A 20,139-nucleotide genomic window follows, 5' to 3' on the forward strand; every position below is an offset into this window, starting at 1 on the left:
ATGTATCAAACTGTAATTACATTGCAATTACTATTTACCTACATTGTTGTTACTAAGAGCATTACTATGTAGTTACTATATAACATCAACTTAAGGATAAGTGTTATCATGTTTTCTAATTTAACATCCTCAATCATTCTGTACATGGTAAAGTTGATTTGGTTTCTAGCTTAAGCCTTATTTGAGTTATGGCAGAAGGAAATATATAAATATGTATGTTTACAATAAGTGCTATTGTGTTCAGATTTTAGCAAGCATATTAATAAATTGCTTTATATTGTATATGTTAAAAGCCAAAACCCCGAACAACATAGCAAAAATGTACAAGAAGCGCCTTGGCGACCTACAAAAAGAAGGGAAGAAATATCCACTGCTTTCCACAATGGCGTTGTGCATCGCAACACTCTGGCAATGAGTGCCCCTCTGGCAGAGATCATGATAGTGGCGCCGGAGTTCCTTCGTTCACAGCCAGCGTTTGACAGCTCTAAAGAGGCGCTCAACCAATACGCAAGAAGATTCACCAAAAATGCAACAGCAGAGATGAGTGACGCTATAAAAAAGAAGAGGCGTAATGAACTGTTCCCTAAGTTCAAATAAACACTGATTTTGCACACTCATTCACACAAACACGCACACACACACACCACACACACACACACACACACACACACACACACACACAAACACTAGGTAGAGATAATGTGAGAGAAATTAAGAGTGTTCCTGCTGTAAAAAAACAAATGTGTTAGTTTGTTTTTGGATATGAGGCGCATGGAACTGTTACATATCCCCTATAAACGTGATTTTGCACACATTACTGTTTAACTGTTAAGGATACAGCATGTTCTGGCTATAAATGCTAATAAAAAATAAACCAAATATTGTGAGTGGTTGACGCTTGCTCCAGATGTGCAGTGGAGAGAGCAGTTTGCATACGTTCCATGAAAGATAATCACAGAATTTACATTAAGTTGCTTGTTCCTGTGTAGAAACATTGTAATTACGATAATTTTCTTTATAACGACAATGTAATAGCTGAAATTGTGATATACCCTGCAAAATATCTAATAATATTGGAAGTACATAGTAATTACACTTAAAGGTGCTGTAACAATGTTTTTCCTAGACTGAGATGGATTCCCATTGATCACAACTACAAGTACTGTATTGGGTGTCTGCCATCATTGTACATAGTAAACTACATAGTAATTACTTGAGTAAGTCACAATATGTTTCACTCTACACTAAGTTGCTTGTTACTGTGTAGAAACATTGTAATTACGATACTTTTCTTTATAACGACATTGTAATAACTGAAATGTTGATATACCCTGCAAAATATTTAATAATATTTAAAGTACATCGTAATTACACTTAAAGGCCTATGCATGCAATGTACTGATGCATTTAGTGCTCAAATCTCCAACAGCTGAACTGTGAGATAGACAGACTATTGTTTTACGAAAGTAGCCTAAAAAACAATAAAAAATGGTGTATAAAGTTTTGCATATGCTACACATCGAAACACAAGGAACAGTGTTTTTGTCATTTCTTTGGCTGTTTTTAAGGACATGTAAATGTGGTTCATTTGGCCAATATCCCTCGTTTATTGATGGCGCTGGCTGTGCCAAGTCAGCTCTGAATGCATATGGATGTCCGGTAAATTTCTCAAACGCTGGTAAATTTAAATCTTCCCGGTCACGTTGTCCGGCACCAAATGTTCCTAAATGAACCCCTGAAATGTGCACATTATGCAGATTTTACAATATTTGCATGAACATCTGTTACCAATTGGATGGAAACCTATAGACACCCTAAAGACTCTGGCAAATGCAGAAGTCCAGTGTCAATTTGATTATTACATGTTTCTAATTTTGACAGAAAGTTCTTTAATTTCAAGTTAAAGTGTGCTGCTAGCTAGGTAACGTTAGCTGGCTGGCTCGCTAGCTAACGTTACATGTATGATCCAAATATTATTATCTCAGAGCCATTTGCTTTGCTAGTTATAGCCTAATGTTAGTTAGCTAACATTGAACCTGGTTGGTTAGCTTTCATGCAGGGTAGTAACGTCATGAGTTGGGATTAGCTAGCTAGCTAGCTACATGTCTAAACAAAAGACTCTACTATGCAAGTATCCATTTCAATAGAATGTCACTGCGACAACTGTTGATAGACGTAGCTGATAAATTCTCTCTGACTATCTACTCCGATTTCAGAGCACTCGTCTGAGTGTGCCAGATTTGCTTTAGTGAGCAAAACTAAGTATGTTTTATAAACTGGCATTCAAGTTTAAAACAAGGAGTTATCACTTTCCTGCCAGTCCTAAAGCATTTCCGTTGTATTGCCACAAAGCTATATATTAGAACGCAAATCAAATCAAATGATTAAAGTTATGTTTTATAAACTGACATTCCATTTTAACAAAGAGTCACCTGTCATAGGCCTCATATTATCATCCTGTCAGTATCTACTGGTATCTTAGAGGAATAGATCCACTCAGTAGATAGGCTGTGTAGACTACAAGAAAAGAACACACACAAAAGATAAAAAAAACTATTTTAGCTAGTGACTACGTTCTATTGGTTGATTTACTGGTCCACTTTAATCATTTGATTTCATTTGCGTTCAAATACAGTGGGGGAAAATGTATTTAGTCAGCCACCAATTGTGCAAGTTCTCCCACTTAAAAAGATGAGAGAGGCCTGTAATTTTCATCATAGGGACACGTCAACTATGACAGACAAAATGTGGAAAAGAAATCCAGAAAATCACATTGTAGGATTTTTTTATGAATTTATTTGCAAATTATGGTGGAAAATAAGTATTTGGTCAATAACAAAAGTTTCTCAATACTTTGTTATATACCCTTTGTTGGCAATGACACAGGTCAAACGTTTTCTGTAAGTCTTCACAAGGTTTTCACACACTGTTGCTGGTATTTTGGCCCATTCCTCCATGCAGATCTCCTCTAGAGCAGTGATGTTTTGGGGCTGTCGCTGGGCAACACGGACATTCAACTCCCTCCAAAGATTTTCTATGGGGTTGAGATCTGGAAACTGGCTAGTCCACTCCAGGACCTTGAAATGCTTCTTACGAAGCCACTCCTTCGTTGCCCGGGCGCTGTGTTTGGGATCATTGTCATGCTGAAAGACCCAGCCACATTTCATCTTCAATGCCCTTGCTGATGGAAGGAGGTTTTCACTCAAAATCTCACGATACATGGCCCCATTCATTCTTTCCTTTACACAGATCAGTCGTCCTGGTCCCTTTGCAGAAAAACAGCCCCAAAGCATGATGTTTCCACCCCCATGCTTCACAGTAGGTATGGTGTTCTTTGAATGCAACTCAGCATTCTTTGTCCTCCAAACACGACTAGTTGAGTTTTTACCAAAACATTATATTTTGGTTTCATCTGACCATATGACATTCTCCCAATCCTCTTCTGGATCATCCAAATGCACTCTAGCAAACTTCAGACGGGCCTGGACATGTACTGTTAAGCAGGGGGACACGTCTGGCACTGCAGGATTTGAGTCCCTGGCGGCGTAGTGTGTTACTGATGGTAGGCTTTGTTACTTTGGTCCCAGCTCTCTGCAGGTCATTCACTAGGTCCCCCTGTGTGGTTCTGGGATTTTTGCTCACCGTTCTTGTGATCATTTTGACCCCACGGGGTGAGATCTTGCGTGGAGCCCCAGATCGAGGGAGATTATCAGTGGTCTTGTATATCTTCCATTTCCTAATAATTGCTCCCACAGTTGATTTCTTCAAACCAAGCTGGTGCAAGTCTACAATTTTTTTTCTGGTGTCCTTTGACAGCACTTTGGTCTTGGCCATAGTGGAGTTTGGAGTGTGACTGTTTGAGGTTGTGGACAGGTGTCTTTTATACTGATAACAAGTTCAAACAGGTGCCATTAATACAGGTAACGAGTGGAGGACAGAGGAGCCTCTTAAAGAAGAAGTTACAGGTCTGTGAGAGCCAGAAATCTTGCTTGTTTGTAGGTGACCAACTACTTATTTTCCACCATAATTTGCAAATAAATTCATTAAAAATCCTACAATGTGATTTTCTAATTTTTTTTTCTTCTCAATTTGTCTGTCATAGTTGACGTGTACCTATGATGAAAATTACAGGCCTCTCTCATCTTTCTAATTGGGAGAACTAGCACAATTGGTGGCTGACTAAATACTTTTCCCCCCCACTGTAGATAACTTTGTGGCAATACAACGGAAATGCTTTAGGACTGGCAGGAAAGTGATAACTCCTTGTTTTAAACTTGAGTGCCAGTTTATAAAACATACTTAGTTTTGCTCATTAAAGCAAATCTACGTAGTGGATCTAATCATCCATATGATACGATACCAGTAGATACTGACAGGAAAGTTATACGAGACAGGGGGCCTACAAGGTAAGTCCTTGATAAACTTGAATGCCAGGTAAAATAATATAATTTTAGTCATTAGATTTTACATTCTAATATTTAGCTTTGGTGCTTTCCCGAACCCAAAACAAAGGCTCTTTTAAGAGCCAATTCCCACCTTCCCACTTGCTGAGGAAGCCACTCCTCAGTAAAAACCACATGACAGTCCGCTTGGAGTTTGCCAAAAGGCACCTAAAGGACTCTCAGACGATGAGAAACAAGATTCTCTGGTCTGATGAAACCAAGATTAAACTCTTTGGCCTGAATGCTAAACGTCACGTCTGGAGGAAACCTTGCACCATCCCTACGGTGAAGCATGGTGGTGGCATGCTGTGGGTGGTCCTCTGTAGCTCAATTGGTAGAGCATGGCGCTTGTATGGGACCACCCATACGTAAAAATTTATGCACACATGACTGTAAGTCACTTTGGATAAAAGCGTCTGCTAAATGGCATATTATTATAGTATTATTATTATTATTATTATTATTATTATTATTATTATTATTATTATTATTATTATTATGTTTTTCAGTGGCAGGGACTGGGAAACTAGTGAGGAGTTAGGGAAAGATGAACGGAGCAATGTACAGAGAGATCCTTGATGAAAACCTGCTCCAGAGCACTCAGGACCTCAGACTGGGGCGAAGGTTCACCTTCCAACAGGACAACGACCCTAAGCACACAGCCAAGACAACACAGTAGTGGCTTCGGGACAAGTCTCTGAATGTCCTTGAGTGGCCCATCCAGAGATCTGGAGAGACCTGAAAATAGCTGTGCAGTGACACTCCCCAACAAAGCTCTTGCGGTGGATGACTGGTTTCGGCGCACGGAGGAGACGTGGAACGCCGCCCACATCCACCTCCAGCGCGCCGTGCGTTGCCAGAAAGCCAAACCGCCACCGCAGTGAGGCCCTGGTCTTTGCACCGGGTGATCGGTTCTGGCTCTCGACCCGGAACCTGTCCCTCCGCCTGCCCTGCCGGAAGCTGAGGCCGCGGTCTGTGGGGCCGTTCAAAGTCCTGAGGAGAGTTAACGAGGTTACGTATAGCTTGCTGCTCCCTCCTGATTACCGTATTAACCCCTTGAAGGATGTCCTCGATCCCTCCCTGTTGCGGGATTTCCACCGTCGCCATCCAGCTCGCCCTGCTCCACGTCCTCCTGGCCATGTCCGAGGCCGGTGTCGGCGCACTGCTGGATCTGCGCGTCAATGGGGGGGTACTGTCACGACTTCCTCCGATGCTGCCTCCTCTCCTTGTTTGGGCAGGCTTCGGCATTCGTCGTCACCGGCCTTCTAGCCACTGCCACTCCTCTTCTCATCATTCCATTTGTTTTTTCTTGTTTTTTACAAACACCTGGTTAAAGATGGAGATAGTTCACGATGCATCAGTCCCTGTATAAGTATTCCCTCTGTGTGATTGTTTCCATGTGGAGGTGTCGATAGATCGGTGGAGCATTATTTACTTTATCACTGGGATATTCACCCGTGTGTTTTGTTTTCCCCCAGTGCGCCGTTAAGTCGCACTGTAGTTGTTTAACACATTGCTGCGAACCTCTGTATTTGCCTAAAAAAACATTATTCTGTGATTTACACCTCCTGCGCCTGGCTCCGTCCAAATCACACGCTACAGACTCATAGAGAGCTACTCTGTCAAGTTATCTTGTTGTGGCTAGTGACTCTTTGAACTTACAATGGCTAAGTCGTTTTATTTAGTTATTGTGCTTTATGCTATTTGCCCCATGACTCCTGCGTGCTTTGTTGACTATGAACTTGTTTACCCGACCGTGGGACAGACAATGTTTGACTCTGACTCTCTATTAGTTACACAGACTCTTGGTCTCCCATCCTATTCTAACCACCTCTAGCCAACTTTGTGTTCATGTTACCTGATGAAATTGCTGTACAATATCATCTTGTTGCCATCTGATGCACATTCAAATGTCATAAAAAATCAACACTGCAGAGCTCTCCCTGTCCTCTGCCTTGCCCTGATTGTATTACTGCTGATGATATCTGGAAATGTGCACGTACACCCTGGCCCATCTACTGTTGCTAGCCCCAATTCTGACTTGTGCTCTGATTTCTGCTTCACTGATTTCTGCTCTCTTAAAAGCCTGGGTTTTCTGCAAGTTAACACTAGAAGCTAAAATTGATCAATTGAAAGTGTGGGTTCACAGCTCCAATCCAGATGTGTTGGTCATTACTGAGACGTGGTTAAGAACGAGTGTTTTGAACACTGATGTTAACCTTTCTGGTTATAACCTTTTTCGGCAAGACAGATCTTCCAAAGGTGGTGGAGTCGCAATCTTTACCAAGGAACACCTTCAGTGCTCTGTTGTCTCTACCAAGTCTGTCCCCAAACAATTGTATTAGCTTTCAAATAGCTCTTTGTTGACTGTTGCTGGGTGTTATCGTCCACCATCAGCACTGGCCTGTACCCTACCTGCCCTAAGCTCTCTCCTGGCCCCTTACACTAAGTCTGAATTTGTCCTGCTAGGTGACCTAAACTGGGACATGCTTAAACCACCTGACCAAGTTCTAAAGCAATGGGACTCCCTAAATCATCCTCAGATTATTACCAATTCCACAAGGTATTACTCCAAACACCCAGAAAAGGCTACTCTCCTTGATGTTATCCTCACAAATAATCCTGATAGGTATCAGTCTGGTGTTTTCTGTAATGACATTAGTGATCACTGTTTTACAGCCTGTATTGGCAATGGCTGCTCAGTTAAACGACCCGTCTTGATTTGTCATAGATGCTTGCTAAAAAACTTTGATGAGCAAGCTTTCCTTCATGACCTGGCCTCTGTAAATTTGTATAGAATCAGCTTGATCCCCTCTGTCGAAGACGCTTGGACCTTCCTTTTTGATATTTCCAATGGTATTGTTAACAAACACGGCCCCATAAAAAAAGAATGAGAATTAAAAACAGGTTCAGCCCCTGGTTCGACCGTGATCTGGCAGAGTTGCTCCACGTCAAGAATTCCATTTGGCGAAAGGCTCAGCACACGCATACTCAGGTTGACTGGCTCTCATTCAGGCAAATGAGAAATAAGTGCAGTCAAGGCCAAAGTTAGTTACTTTAAGGAGCAGTTCTCTCTCTGTTGGTCTAACCCCAAGAAGTTCTGGAAAATGGTGAAAGACCTGGAGAATAAACCCTCCTCCTCACAGATGCCCATGTCCCTGAAAGTTGATGATGTGGTTGTTACTGACAAGGAGCGCATGGCTGAGCTCTTTAATCACCACATCATTAAGTCAGGATTCCTATTTGACTCAGCCATGCCTCCTTGCCCATCCAACATTTCCTAATCTCCCAGCCCTTCTAATGCGACGAGACCCAATGCTCCTCCTGCTTTTTCCCCTGCCCTGCTAGAAAGTTTCTCCCTGCAGGCGGTCAATGAGTCTGAGGTGCTAAAGAAGCTCCTTAAACTTGACCCCAAAAAAACAACAGGTTGCGGTCCTTATCATCGCCGAGCCTATCTCTGACCTTTTAACCTGTCTCTCCTCTCTGGGGAAGTTCCCATTGCTTGGAAGGCAGCCACGGTGCGTCCTTTATTTAAAAGGGGAGATCAAGCTGATCCTAACTGTTATAAGCCAATTTCTATTTTGGAAAAACTTGTCAATAATCAACTGACTGGCTTTCTTGATGTCTTTTATATTCTCTCTGGTATGCAATCTGGTTTCCGCTCAGGTTATGGATGTGTCACTGCAACCTTAAAGGTCCTAAATGATGTCACCATTGACCTTGATTCTAAGCAATGGTGTGCTGCTATTTTTATTGACTTGGTCAAAGCTTTTGATACAGTAGACCATTTCATTCTTGTGGGCCAGCTAAGGAGTATTGGTGTCTCTGAGGGGTCTTTGGCCTGGTTTGCTAACTACCTCTCTCAAAGAGTGCAGTGTATAAAGTCAGAACATCTGCTGTCTCAGCCGCTGCCTGTCACCAAGGGAGTGCTCTCTCATCCATTTATATGCAGATGATACAGTGCTCTGTAGCTCTGGATCCCCTTGTCAAAATCAAAGAACAGTGCCGTTGCCCGAACCCTGCTCCCGCCCTCCCTCTGAGCATGGCACTAATCCCATTGATGACCCCTCCTCTCCCTCCCTTCACATTTTATGGAGGGGTCAAAGGTCACATGGATCCAGACAGGTCAGGCTGACTGCAACCTCTTAAACTGAGCAGTTGTTATCACTGGTCAACCTGCGGGACTAAGATGTAATCTTTGATGTTAATTATGTTAACATAGACCGTTTGGATTTCAACTCTGCAACACGTTCAGGAAAATAAAGACATAGCAAAAAATTGCATGTGCTGGGTCTATTCTCCAAGAAAGCTTTACGATAGAGAAACACTTTCATTGATGAATTAATTGAAGTGCTTTTGGTTGTCAGGGTGAATCATTGAGAATGTTTGCATACGTGGCGATAAGACCTCTGAGGTGTAAAACTTGCAAAAAGTTGATGAAATGCCTAAAATATTTGTCAGTCGCTTAAGCCTCTTAGATGGGATATGGAAACTGTTAGATCATGGTTGATTCTGCCTGACAGAAGATACTGATGTTATTACATATGAACAGCGGGAAGTGGGCTTATTTGTGTAAGGCCTGTGGCTTCACTACTTACTTACAATGACCTTGTCCTCAAACCTCTTTCAAAGTAAAGGATATATAATGAAAGGATACAAGGGCAGATTTTCTAAATGAGATTGAGGGATTCTCTGCATGCAGCTGCCCTGTTGTCTTATCTCCCATGACAGTGTTGAAATGAGAACCCTCTTATCGTCTGTCTTTCAGGCCATCTTAATCCCATGTGTCTCTCCGTCATTCATCCTCCAGTCTCCCTCCCTCCCAGGAGAAACCTGAGCTACACAGCTGTTTTTTGTTGATGCTGTGTGTGTGTATTTGTGTGTGCGTAAAATTAAATTATATGTCAGCGTTTGTGAGAAAGCATGTGTGTGAGATAGTTCACGATGCGTGTTTGTGTAGGCCTAACACATACACTGAGTGTACAAAACCTTAGGAACACCTGCTCTTTCCATGACATAGACTGACCAGGTGAGACTGACCAGGTGAATCAAGGTGAAAGCTATGATCCCTTATTGATGTCACTTGTTAAATCCACTTCAATCAGTGTAGATGAAGGGGTGGAGACAGGTTAAAGAAGGATTTTTAAGCCTTGAGACAATTGAGACGTGGATTGTGTATGTGTGCCATTCAGAGGGTGAATGGGCAAGAAAATATTTAAATGCCTTTGAATGGGGTATGGTAGTAGGTTCCCTGCGCACCGGTTTGAGTGTCAAGAACTGCAACGCTGCTGGGTTTTTCATGCTCAACTATTTCCTGTGTGTATCAAGAATGGTCCACCACCGAAAGGACATCCAGCCAACTTGACACAACTGTGGGAATCATTGGAGTCAACATGGGCCAGCATCCCTGTGAACACTTTCGACACTTTCTACAGTTCATTTTAGGAAGGTTTTCCTAATATTTTGTATACTTAGTGTATCCGTCCAGAGAAATGTCAGTGTTCTGATAAGCATCATTCTATTTCCGCACATGATTGCCTGGGTTGATTGTGAGATAAACTATTGATGATGACCTCAGTTACCAAACTAGGTAACACTTTACTTGACACCCAGCATCATAGCACATTATGACACGGTCATCACCATGTCATAATGTGTCATAACAGCTGACAAAACTTGTCATAACCTGTCATAATATGGTCATAACACTGTCATGACACATATATAGCATTATTTTATTGCTGGTTATGACACCTACAAAAGTGTGTCAAAACCCACAAAACCTACCACGGTAGTTATTTTATGGGTGGTTATGACACCTACATAAGAGTGTCAAAACCCACAAAACCTACCACACAAGGAAAAACATTCCATTACACCATAGCCGACTTGTCAACAGTATGTTTATGTTATATAAAATTTTCTGAAATTAACCATTTTAAATTGTCATTGTAATTGTGCACAAATTGACATGCACCTACCCCAATGCTCTGTTGCTGATGACTGGTATGAATGCAGGAGTAGATTTCAGGAGCAGGACAAGACACCTTATTTTTGAGTGATGACTGACATAAGGTTATGTACGTGATAGGCCTTTCTGGCTTATATGATTATGATGGTCATAATGCTTATTGACAGTGTCATAAAGTGCTTTTTGTTAGTCCAAGTAAAGTGACACAGGATGTTCATAATGCTTCATGACAGTGTCATAAAGTGTATTTTCTGCAAGTTATTTAACATATGATGAAGTAAATGACTGTGAACAGAATTTATTACAACAACAACAAAGGACTTAAGAAACAAACTTTCAAATGAAAGGAAACTTCTTGGCAGGGAAAAAATACATTTGAATAAATATGGGTTTTGACACAGTTTTCAATAACAGTAATAATATAGAAGATTTGGAGTGTACACTGCTTAATCACATACATTTTTTGTTTCTATTGTTAAATGCCATTTCAATCTTTTTTTTCCTAATGCAGTAAACACTTGCACAGTGCAAAAATCATTTTGTCCACTTGAGTTTGGTTAACAATAGTAAATGTAGACATGTTTTGCCCATCTTCCGAAAATGTCAAATAGTATCTTAAATAATACTTCTCAGTCAGTCTTACCCCATCTCCCCCCTCCCCCAATATAAAACAATGACACTTGTCTTTTCCTACTGGCACTAACTTTGCTGATAACTTCTTTATTGAAGAAAAATGTACTTACTACGACTGTGATATGTGGTTGTCTCACCTAGCTATCTTAAGATGAATGCACTAACTGTAAGTCACTCTGGATAAGAATGTCTGCTAAATGACTCAAATGTAATTAGCTAATTCTTCAGATTTGCTTTGCAGTGTATCTTTTCACTGACATTCATGAAACAAAGGTTTTTGGGTGATACTCGTCATGTGATGTGTTGACTCCTGAACAGGTGACATCATCCAGAAACCGTCTCCACTTAAAGCTTCACAGACACTCCACTACACCAAGGTCATGACCTTCATGGAGGCGGGCTGGAACCTGCGGATCTTCTTCTTCAGGACTCGGGAGGCTTTGATGCGGCGCGCCGGGGGCTCCGGGCGGGGGAGCTGCTGGAGGGGCCGTCCAGCGGCAATGGGTCCCAGAGCGGCTTCGGCCCACACCAAACCCCCTTCCTTCCTGCTCCCCTTGTCCAGGGACAGGCTTCTGTCAGAGTCCGAGTGGGACTGGGATTCACTCTGGCTGGACTCGCTGTCGCCCTCGCTGCTCTCTGTGATGTTGGAGTGGAAGAGAGAGGTGCAGTCGGCCGAGTACTCCGACTCGCACAGGGACAGGTAGTGTGTGGACAGGGGGTAGGGGGCTGGAGGGTATCTGGCATTGAGGTGGCTGAAGTAGGAGGATGAGAAGGCGAAGGGTTGAAGAGCCCGAGGAGGCCCACCCTCACCCCAGCCAATGGCTGACTTGCTCACTGGCCCTCCAGTCTGGAGCCCTCTATGTGACATCTGATCCTGAACCCACATGGCTTGGGACATCTCCATATCTGACGGCCACTTGGGAGTGCCCTGCCTCCTCTTCCTCTGATCGATGGGTGGCTGGTCTAGGTCAGGGTAGTGGGGTCTACGGGGTTTGGTGGGCTTAGTGGCAGGGATGGCCAGTGGCTGGGCATATGAGAGGGCAGGGCCACAGAGGCTGGACTCAGAGCCTGAGTGACCGCACTCCTTCATCAGGCAGCTGGCTGGTCTCTGGGACTGGGACATCCTTCCTCTCTCTGGCACTCTGAGCTCCCTCTCCCCCCTAGCTCCAACACTGGTCTCCCTAGTCCTCTCGTTGGATGAGTGTCCCTGTAGCTGGAGCCTCATGGCCCGGCTGGGCTTCTCACAGCTTCTCCTCCTCAGCCTTACAGCCTTGCTTTTGCGGTCCGCCTGCCTCAGCTTGACCCACTGTGACCCTGCAGGGACAAACTGAGCATGGACAAAGCCAGACTGCGCCAAGTGGTGGCACAGACTCCCTTCATCAGAGCCTTGGCTTTCCTCTGTGCTGGAGCTGTGGGCCACGCCCATACTTGGCACCAGCCTCCTTTCAGACGGCTTACGTTCAGACGCCCCTCCCCCTCCTGGGACCTCCACATGGCCCAGGTCAGGATGGCCTCGCATACTCACCCCATCGGATGACACCCTGAATATGTTTATGGTGGAGGTGGTGGTGTGGAGCTCACTAGATCTGTACCCCCTCAGTGCTGCAGGGTAGGAGTAGCGGTATGAAGTCTCCAGAAATGGGGTTCTCAGTGCCTGCCGGGTGAGGTTCACATAGTTCACCTGCTCCCGACTGGCAGATTGCCTCTGTCTGGTCATTGGTCTGATGTCTGACTGTGACAGCATGGCCTGCTGCTGTGGAGGCACCTGAACCTGAGGGACATCTGGACTCACTGTTCCAAGTTCATCCGCCTCGTGGGGATAACTTGGGCGATCATTCTGAGGCATCTGCATGTTGTCTCTGCCAAACTCTGTCCGGACGTTTATCTTGCTCATACTCCCCTTGCGGAGCTTGTTGATGTATCCTAGGGGCTTGGGCTCCATCCTCTCCTTGCGTCCCCTCTGAAGAGTCTCCACACTGGGGAAAGCATCTGCCGGAGGCCCCTGGCCATCTGGGGCTTCCGTGACAGCCGGCTCCCAACCCAGAGAGAAGATGGGGCTCTGGAGGGCTATGGCATGGAGTGGGCTTGGGTAGAGGTAGACCTCTGCCCCATTGCGGGACACCAGGTTACTCTGGTACTTGGGGTCAACGGTGGTTGAGCTCCAGAGGTTGGAGCACAGGGAGGATTTCTTCACATCCACAGACTTGTAGCTGCCCAGTCCTGGAGTCAACATCCTGTCCAGGTCACCTGAGGGAACAGAAATGCATCCAATTGATCTTTAGAACTATTTTCCAATTAGACCCTAGTCAAATATAGAGTTCATAAAATCTATCACAGCATGATGAAGACACATCATGAGCTCACAATAACCGTTAGTTTAGACTAAGTCTACCTGAGGTGCAGTATTGAGGGTGGTGCTCACCTGTGGACATGGGTCTCTGTCTAGCCCAGTCGGTGCCCGCGGTGCCAGTGCGTATCCTACTGCTGCCAAGGTGCAGCCCTGTCCCCCGTGGTGGGTTAGGGTGGGTGCTGGTCTCATCAACGGAGCGCCGGCGGGATGCCACATTCTTCTGGGCTGCTGTACTGAGGGTGTGAGGTCCAGAGGGGCCATGGGGAGGGAGAAGGCTGGTTTGGGAGGAGGAGGAGAGGCACTCGCTGTATACCGAGGTGCAGGAGTTGGACAGAGAGCAGGAGCCGCAATCGCTGAGGTCATAGAAACCTGGAGGAGGAGAGGAGAGAATGTAGTATTTCGGCCAACTCCCCTCACAGCCCAGAACAAGAAATGTGTGGAAATATCAAATCAAATCAAATCAAATTGTATTAGGCACATTAGCAGATGTTATTGCGGGTGTAACGAAGTACTTGTGTTTCTAGCTCCAACAGTGCAGTAATATCTAACAATCCACAACAATAAACACAATACACACAAATCTAAAAGTAAAAGAATGGAATTAAGAAATATAAAATATTAGGATGGGCAATGTCGGTGGCATAGACTAAAATACAGTAGAATAGAATACAATACAGTATATACATATGTAAACATTATTAAAGTGACTAGTGTTCCATTATTAAAGTGGCCAGTGATTCCAAGTCTATGTATATAGGGCAGAAGCCTCTATGGTGCAGGGTTACGTGACTGGGTAGAAGCCGCCTATTGATGGCTATTTAACAGTCTTATGGCCTGAAAGATAGAAGCTGTTTTTCAGTCTCTCGGTCCCAGCTTTAATGCACCTGTACTGACCTCGCCTACTGGATGATAGCGGGGTGAACAGGCAGTGGCTCGGGTGTTTGTTGTCCTTGATTATCTTTTTGGCCTTCCTGTGACATCGGGTGCTGTAGGCGTCCTTGAGGGCAGGTAGTTTGCCCCCGGAATGCGTTGGGCAGACCGCACCACCCTCTGAAGAGCAATGCGGTTGCGGGAGGTGCAGTTGCCGTACCAGGCGATGATACAGCCCGACAGGATGCTCTCAATTGTGCATTTGTAAAGGTTTGTGAGGGTTTTAGGTGCCAAGCCAAATTTCTTCAGCCTCTGAGGTTGAAGAGGCGCTGTTGCGCCTTCTTCACCACACTGTATGTGTGGGTGGACCATTTCAGATTGTCCGTGATGTGTACGCCGAGGAAATTGAAGCTTTCCACCTTCTCTACTGCAGGGCGTGCTCCCTCTGCTGTTTCCTGAAGTCCACGATCAGCTCCTTTGTTTTGTTGACATTGAGTGAGAGGTTATTTTCCTGGCACCACACTCCCAGGGTCCTCACCTCCTCCCTGTAGGCTGTCTCGTCATTGTTGGTAATTAGGCCTACTATTGTTGTGTCGTCTGCAAAGTTGATGATTGAGTTGGAGGTGTGCATGGCCACGCAGTCATGGGTGAACAGGGAGTACAGGAGGGGGCTGAGCACGCACCCTTGTGTGTTGAGGATCAGCGAAGTGGAGGTGTTGTTTCCTACCTTCACCACCTGGGGGCAGCCCGTCAGGAAGTCTAGGACCCAGTTGCACAGGGCGGGGTTCAGACCCAGGGCCCCAAGCTTAATGATGAGCTTGGAGGGTGCTATGGTGTTGAATGCTGAGCTATAGTCAATGAACAGCATTCTTACGTAGGTATTCCTCTTCTCCAGATGGGATAGGGCATTGTGCAGTGCGATGGCGATTGCATCATCTGTGGATCTATTGGGGCGGTAAGCAAATTGAAGTGGGTCTAGGGTGTCAGGTAAGCTAGTGGTGATATGATCCTTAACTAGCCTCTCAATGCACTTCATGATGACAGAAGTGAGTGCTACGGGGCGGTATGTCCTGATGTCAATGTGCTCTTAGGCCGGCAGAGTGCAAGTCCATTTGTATGATAAGATTGTGAACAAGTATAAGGGTGTGTGTGTGTGTGTGTGTGTGTGTGTGTGTGTGTGTGTGTGTGTGTGTGTGTGTGTGTGTGTGTGTGTGTGTGTGTGTGTGTGTGTGTGTGTGTGTGTGTGTGTGTGTGTGTGTGTACTACTGACCTGAGCTGGGTCTACTGTTGCTCTCCATTTGCTCAGTGGAGGCCTTGCACACATCCAGCTTTAGATCACTTATCTGCTGGTCCAGTTGCTGCAGGTGTGTCTTCTGCCCCACATCCTGCCTGCGCAGATGAGACTGCAGCACACACCAGATACAGTCAGCATACATACAGGAATCAGAGGTTATAGCACAAGACACATTAACACACTAGTAAGTAGCCTTGTCCGAGACAGGAGCCTATCTCCTGTTTCTGTAGCGTACTAAGTAAGAAGCTCTCAGTGCACTCGCCAGAGGTTATACACTTAGAAAACAAAAAACAATGACAGAGCGTGGCTGATGATTAACCAGTGGAGGACAAGGGGGAGCTTAGGGATGCAATCGGTGGATAACTAATTTGTCCCCTGCAGAGAGGCACTGGCCATTGTGTAAACTTTAGTGGGGGGGACAGACCATGTTTGCTTAAGCAGCCAGGACTAGCAGCTAGGGGTAATACCATTCCAAAAAAGTGTTACAGGCAACCTTCTTCACTAGCCCTTTGAGAAGCTTGTGAGGGGGAAGAGGGGCTGTATTTTCCTTTTGCATGATGTGGTGCTATTTGGGGGCTTCATCAATGCTCACTGCCTGTTATACATATTACTACCATATACAGTGTTATTGATTGGAATTGGAAACATATTGCAGGAAGGAACAATCACAGATTTTCAAATATACACTATCTGTTATGCTGACCACAAATTGTTTAAAAAATGGTTAATACAGTAACATGGCTTTAAGCTGATCCTGAAATTCTGTAGCTTCAGTTTAGTAATTTCTTTGATAAAGGTGCATATCATTAGATTGATTCCTAACAAATGACTCTTCACAAAATGATTCAACAGAAATACAATAGGGTCAAACTATCTCTGAGTTACATGGGGTGAATCTACAGCCAAGGGCCAATTGTATGTTTCCACTGCCATTAAAATGGTTAATGATCAGAGACACTGAACTCCCCTATTCCCAGTGTCCTGTGATCCTGAAATGAACCTTGAGTTATGACTCCCACTCCCCAACTGTAATCATGAAAAAAACTGTGCCAACTGACAATGATAGAACAGGCAAGATAGATCACGATATCAACCGACTATATCTGCGTAATACCTGCGTAATTATAGCATTTTCGGTGCAAATTAAATGCTTAAACATCGACTATCTGGAACCATATAAAATATTCTGTCCACTGCCAATTAAATCGTGCATAATAATTCTAACTAATCAAAGTTCATGTTTTTCTAACTAAATTATATATTCTACGGGAATTGAAGTTTTAGGCTTAGCCTATGCATCAACCAAATAGGCTATTTCTTATTGGGAAAAAAACATATAATATTTCATATGGAAAAAGCGGACCCTACCAGTTCTTGCTTGAGGGCTGACAGGGTCGCCTCCAAGTGCTGTTCCTCAGTCCCCTGACGGTCCGTCCGGTCCATACGCAGTGCCCAGTTTACCATGTCACACTGTTTCTCCTTGAGGAAATGCAATTCCTGCAGTCCGGCCAGTGCCGCTTGCAACCTCTCCCCGACCCGTCCGTGATCGATGCCCGCAGCCATCAGTCCCAATTCAGATACCTTTTTGCTCAGACTTTTAGAGAACGCTGTCCAGGCATATCCAGGAAAGAAAGGGAGTAACACGGTCGACTGTCAAAAGTCATACGGCAATTACGCACTGCCAACCTGTACCTGTTTTGGACTGCACTATAATATAGCCCGCCCCCTGGTCGCTCTACCTAGTGTCTGGGGGGCAATACACACAACCACAACACATGGTAACGTCTGTGATAAATACCCTATTTATAGTCAATGGGCAAATACTCCTCTCCATTGAGTACGGTTATATGCACACAATAATACAATTATTGTGGATAGTCAGAATGATATAATAGTTCGTTTAAAACGTTTACATCCTTTGTAAGAAGAACGATTTCCCTAATAATCCTGTTTACATGGACACTTCTAAAATCAGGCTTAACATCGCCAATCAAAATAAACGTTCTACCACAGCGACCATGCTATTTTTTCGTAGGCTATTTGATTCTGAGTACGGACATATAGTTTGTATGTGAAAACGATTTCTAAGATGCATACTTTCAGTTTTTCCGAACTCACTTCACTTGCGCATAAGAGGGAGGCTTGCGGTACTGGTGCTGGCAAATGCATAGATCAAATATACAGCTGGGTCCGTGTAATTTTTGGATAAATTAATAATTGCATCTGAAATCAAACAACACATAAACAGATTTGTTTTTTGTTTTTATTGTCTTAAGAAAATATTCATTAACGAGAAACTGAATAATGATTTGATTATTCAAATGTTGTGTTTTTAATGATCGGTTCTGGTTCAACCCGTGCGCCATACGTTTTGGCCAATAAATAGATGTGACTTCCTGACAGCACAGACAATTATAAATAGGTATTTCATCATGGTTTTGATCTTTATATGTAATCGAATAAACAGATAAACGTTATAGATTTTTAGTTTTCTCATTCCAATGATTTGATACTAGACAGTCACTTCCACCACCTTTACAACCTAACCTGTAGCCTACATAATAGTGGATAGGTTCAATAACATGCCACCGATCACCACAAGCTTCAGTTCCTACAAGTTTAGACAACATAAGCAGCCAGATGAAATTCACCCATCATGACATTTACATTTTAGTCATTTAGCAGACACTCTCATCCAGAGCAACTTACAGTTAGGTGAGTGCATACATTTTTCATACTGGTCTCCCGTGGGAATCGAACCCACAACCCCGGCGTTGCAAGCGCCATGCTCTACCAACTGAGCTACAGGAGGCCACAGTGGTCATGACCCATGGAGAACAGTTTCTAGTTTTGCCTACGTCAGGATCTGGCCATTTGTGATGAGCCTATAAACTACATCAATAATAAGGTATGATATAAAAACGGATCTTTGTCCACGGACCTATAGGACATGAAACATCATTTGAAACTCTCCAATGCACAACCATGCATAAAGACCAGGGCCCGATTTCCCCAAATCAAGGATTCTTATGGTTCTAATGATGAACTTAGCGTTAAGATACTTTTGGTAAACTGGGCACTGGGCCTCATTTTCCAGAGCCTTCGTAGTGTTAAGATGATCATTAGAACCATCTTATGATGGATATTTAGTAGGCTGAGATGTTTCCCAGAGCCTTCGTTAGTAAAGTGACTCTTAAAAACCTTTGCACATTTCCGAGTGATCCAGACCACTCGTAGAGCAGTCAAAGTGCATTGTTAGGCAGTGTTGTAGTATGAGTCCGATCTCGAGACCACATATTGAGTGTCTCAGTCTTGTCTCGGTATTGGATACATTTGTACTCGGTCTTGACTCAGTCTTGGACAGTGAGGACTTGTAATTTCTTCCCGAGACCAGACATAAAACCGCTTCGCCAGGCCAAATATATACACTCCTTTCTTGAAATATTAATATCTTAACAACATGATCTATTATAGACATGTTTGCGCAGGGTCGAACCTATAGGCCTTCAGTGTGTGACAGGTTCGTGATTCTGAAAGGACAGCAACCGTAATACCAGAGCACTCACGTAGGAGAGTGCACTTTTTGTAAATGCAAAGGGCCAGTGGTCTAGTGGAGGGTATAAGCAGGCATTGGCGATTTTTTTAGCATGTACATCTTGGTGGGGCAAAAAAAGTAATAATGTGGGATGCATCTCAGCAAAGCCACTACACAACACAACACTAAACAAACCATTAATTGCACTATAACGGTGACAAACGGTGCCCACAAACTGTTAGGGCCTACAAAAAGCTGTCCCAACAGCAGAGTCCCAACAGCAGTCCCAACATCTTACCACTGCCACACATGGCTATAAGCGGAGTCTCGTCTGGACCTTCTCCCTTACCTCACCTCGCTCATCAACTCATCCTTGACCACTGGCTATGTCCCTTCCTTCTTCAAGAGAGCGAGAGTTGCACCCCTCCTCAAAAAACTACACTCGATCCCTCCGATGTCAACAACTACAGACCAGTCTCCCTTCTTTCTTTTCTCTCCAAAACTCTTGAGCGTGCCGTCTCTAGCCAACTCTCCTGCTATCTCTTCTTGATCCAAACCAGTCAGGTTTCAAGAGACAGCTCTTCTCTGTGTCACGGAGGCTCTCCGCACTGCTAAAGCTGACTCTCTCTCCTCTGCTCTTATCCTTCTAGACCTGTCTGCTGCCTTTGATACTGTGAACCATCAGATCCTCCGCTCCACCCTCTCCGAGTTGGGCATCTCCGGCGCTGCTCACTCTTGGATTGCGTCCTACCTGACAGGTCGCTCCTACCAGGTGGCGTGGCGAGAATCTGTGCTCTCACCACTGGTGTCCCCCAGGGCTCAGTTCTAGGCCCTCTCCTATTCTCTCTATACACCAAGTCACTTGGCTTTGTCATATCCTCACATGGTCTCTCCTATCATTGCTATGCAGACGACACACAATTAATTTTCTCCTTTCCCCCTTCTGATAAGCAGGTGGCAAATCGCATCTCTAAATGTCTGGCAGACATATCCGTGTGGATGTCGAAACACCACCTCAAGCTGAACCTCGGCAAGACGGAGCTG

General features: G+C 44.3%; 1 protein-coding gene across 1 annotated transcript; it reads right to left on the minus strand.

Annotated features, from left to right (window-relative positions):
* Positions 1 to 11,184: 11,184 nt before the first annotated feature.
* dact2 (dishevelled-binding antagonist of beta-catenin 2) lies at positions 11,185 to 17,213 on the minus strand. The gene is made up of 4 exons (XM_041866602.1): positions 16,929 to 17,213; positions 15,537 to 15,669; positions 13,469 to 13,765; positions 11,185 to 13,293 (listed from the first exon to the last, which is right to left on the minus strand). The coding sequence occupies exons 1-4, from the start codon at positions 17,121 to 17,123 to the stop codon at positions 11,414 to 11,416; spliced, it is 2,505 nt and encodes an 834-aa protein (XP_041722536.1). The 5' UTR covers positions 17,124 to 17,213; the 3' UTR covers positions 11,185 to 11,413.
* Between the last annotated feature and the right edge of the window lie 2,926 nt (positions 17,214 to 20,139).

This window comes from Coregonus clupeaformis, chromosome 37, assembly GCF_020615455.1.
Source record: "Coregonus clupeaformis isolate EN_2021a chromosome 37, ASM2061545v1, whole genome shotgun sequence".
NCBI classification, from domain to species: Eukaryota; Metazoa; Chordata; class Actinopteri; order Salmoniformes; family Salmonidae; genus Coregonus; species Coregonus clupeaformis.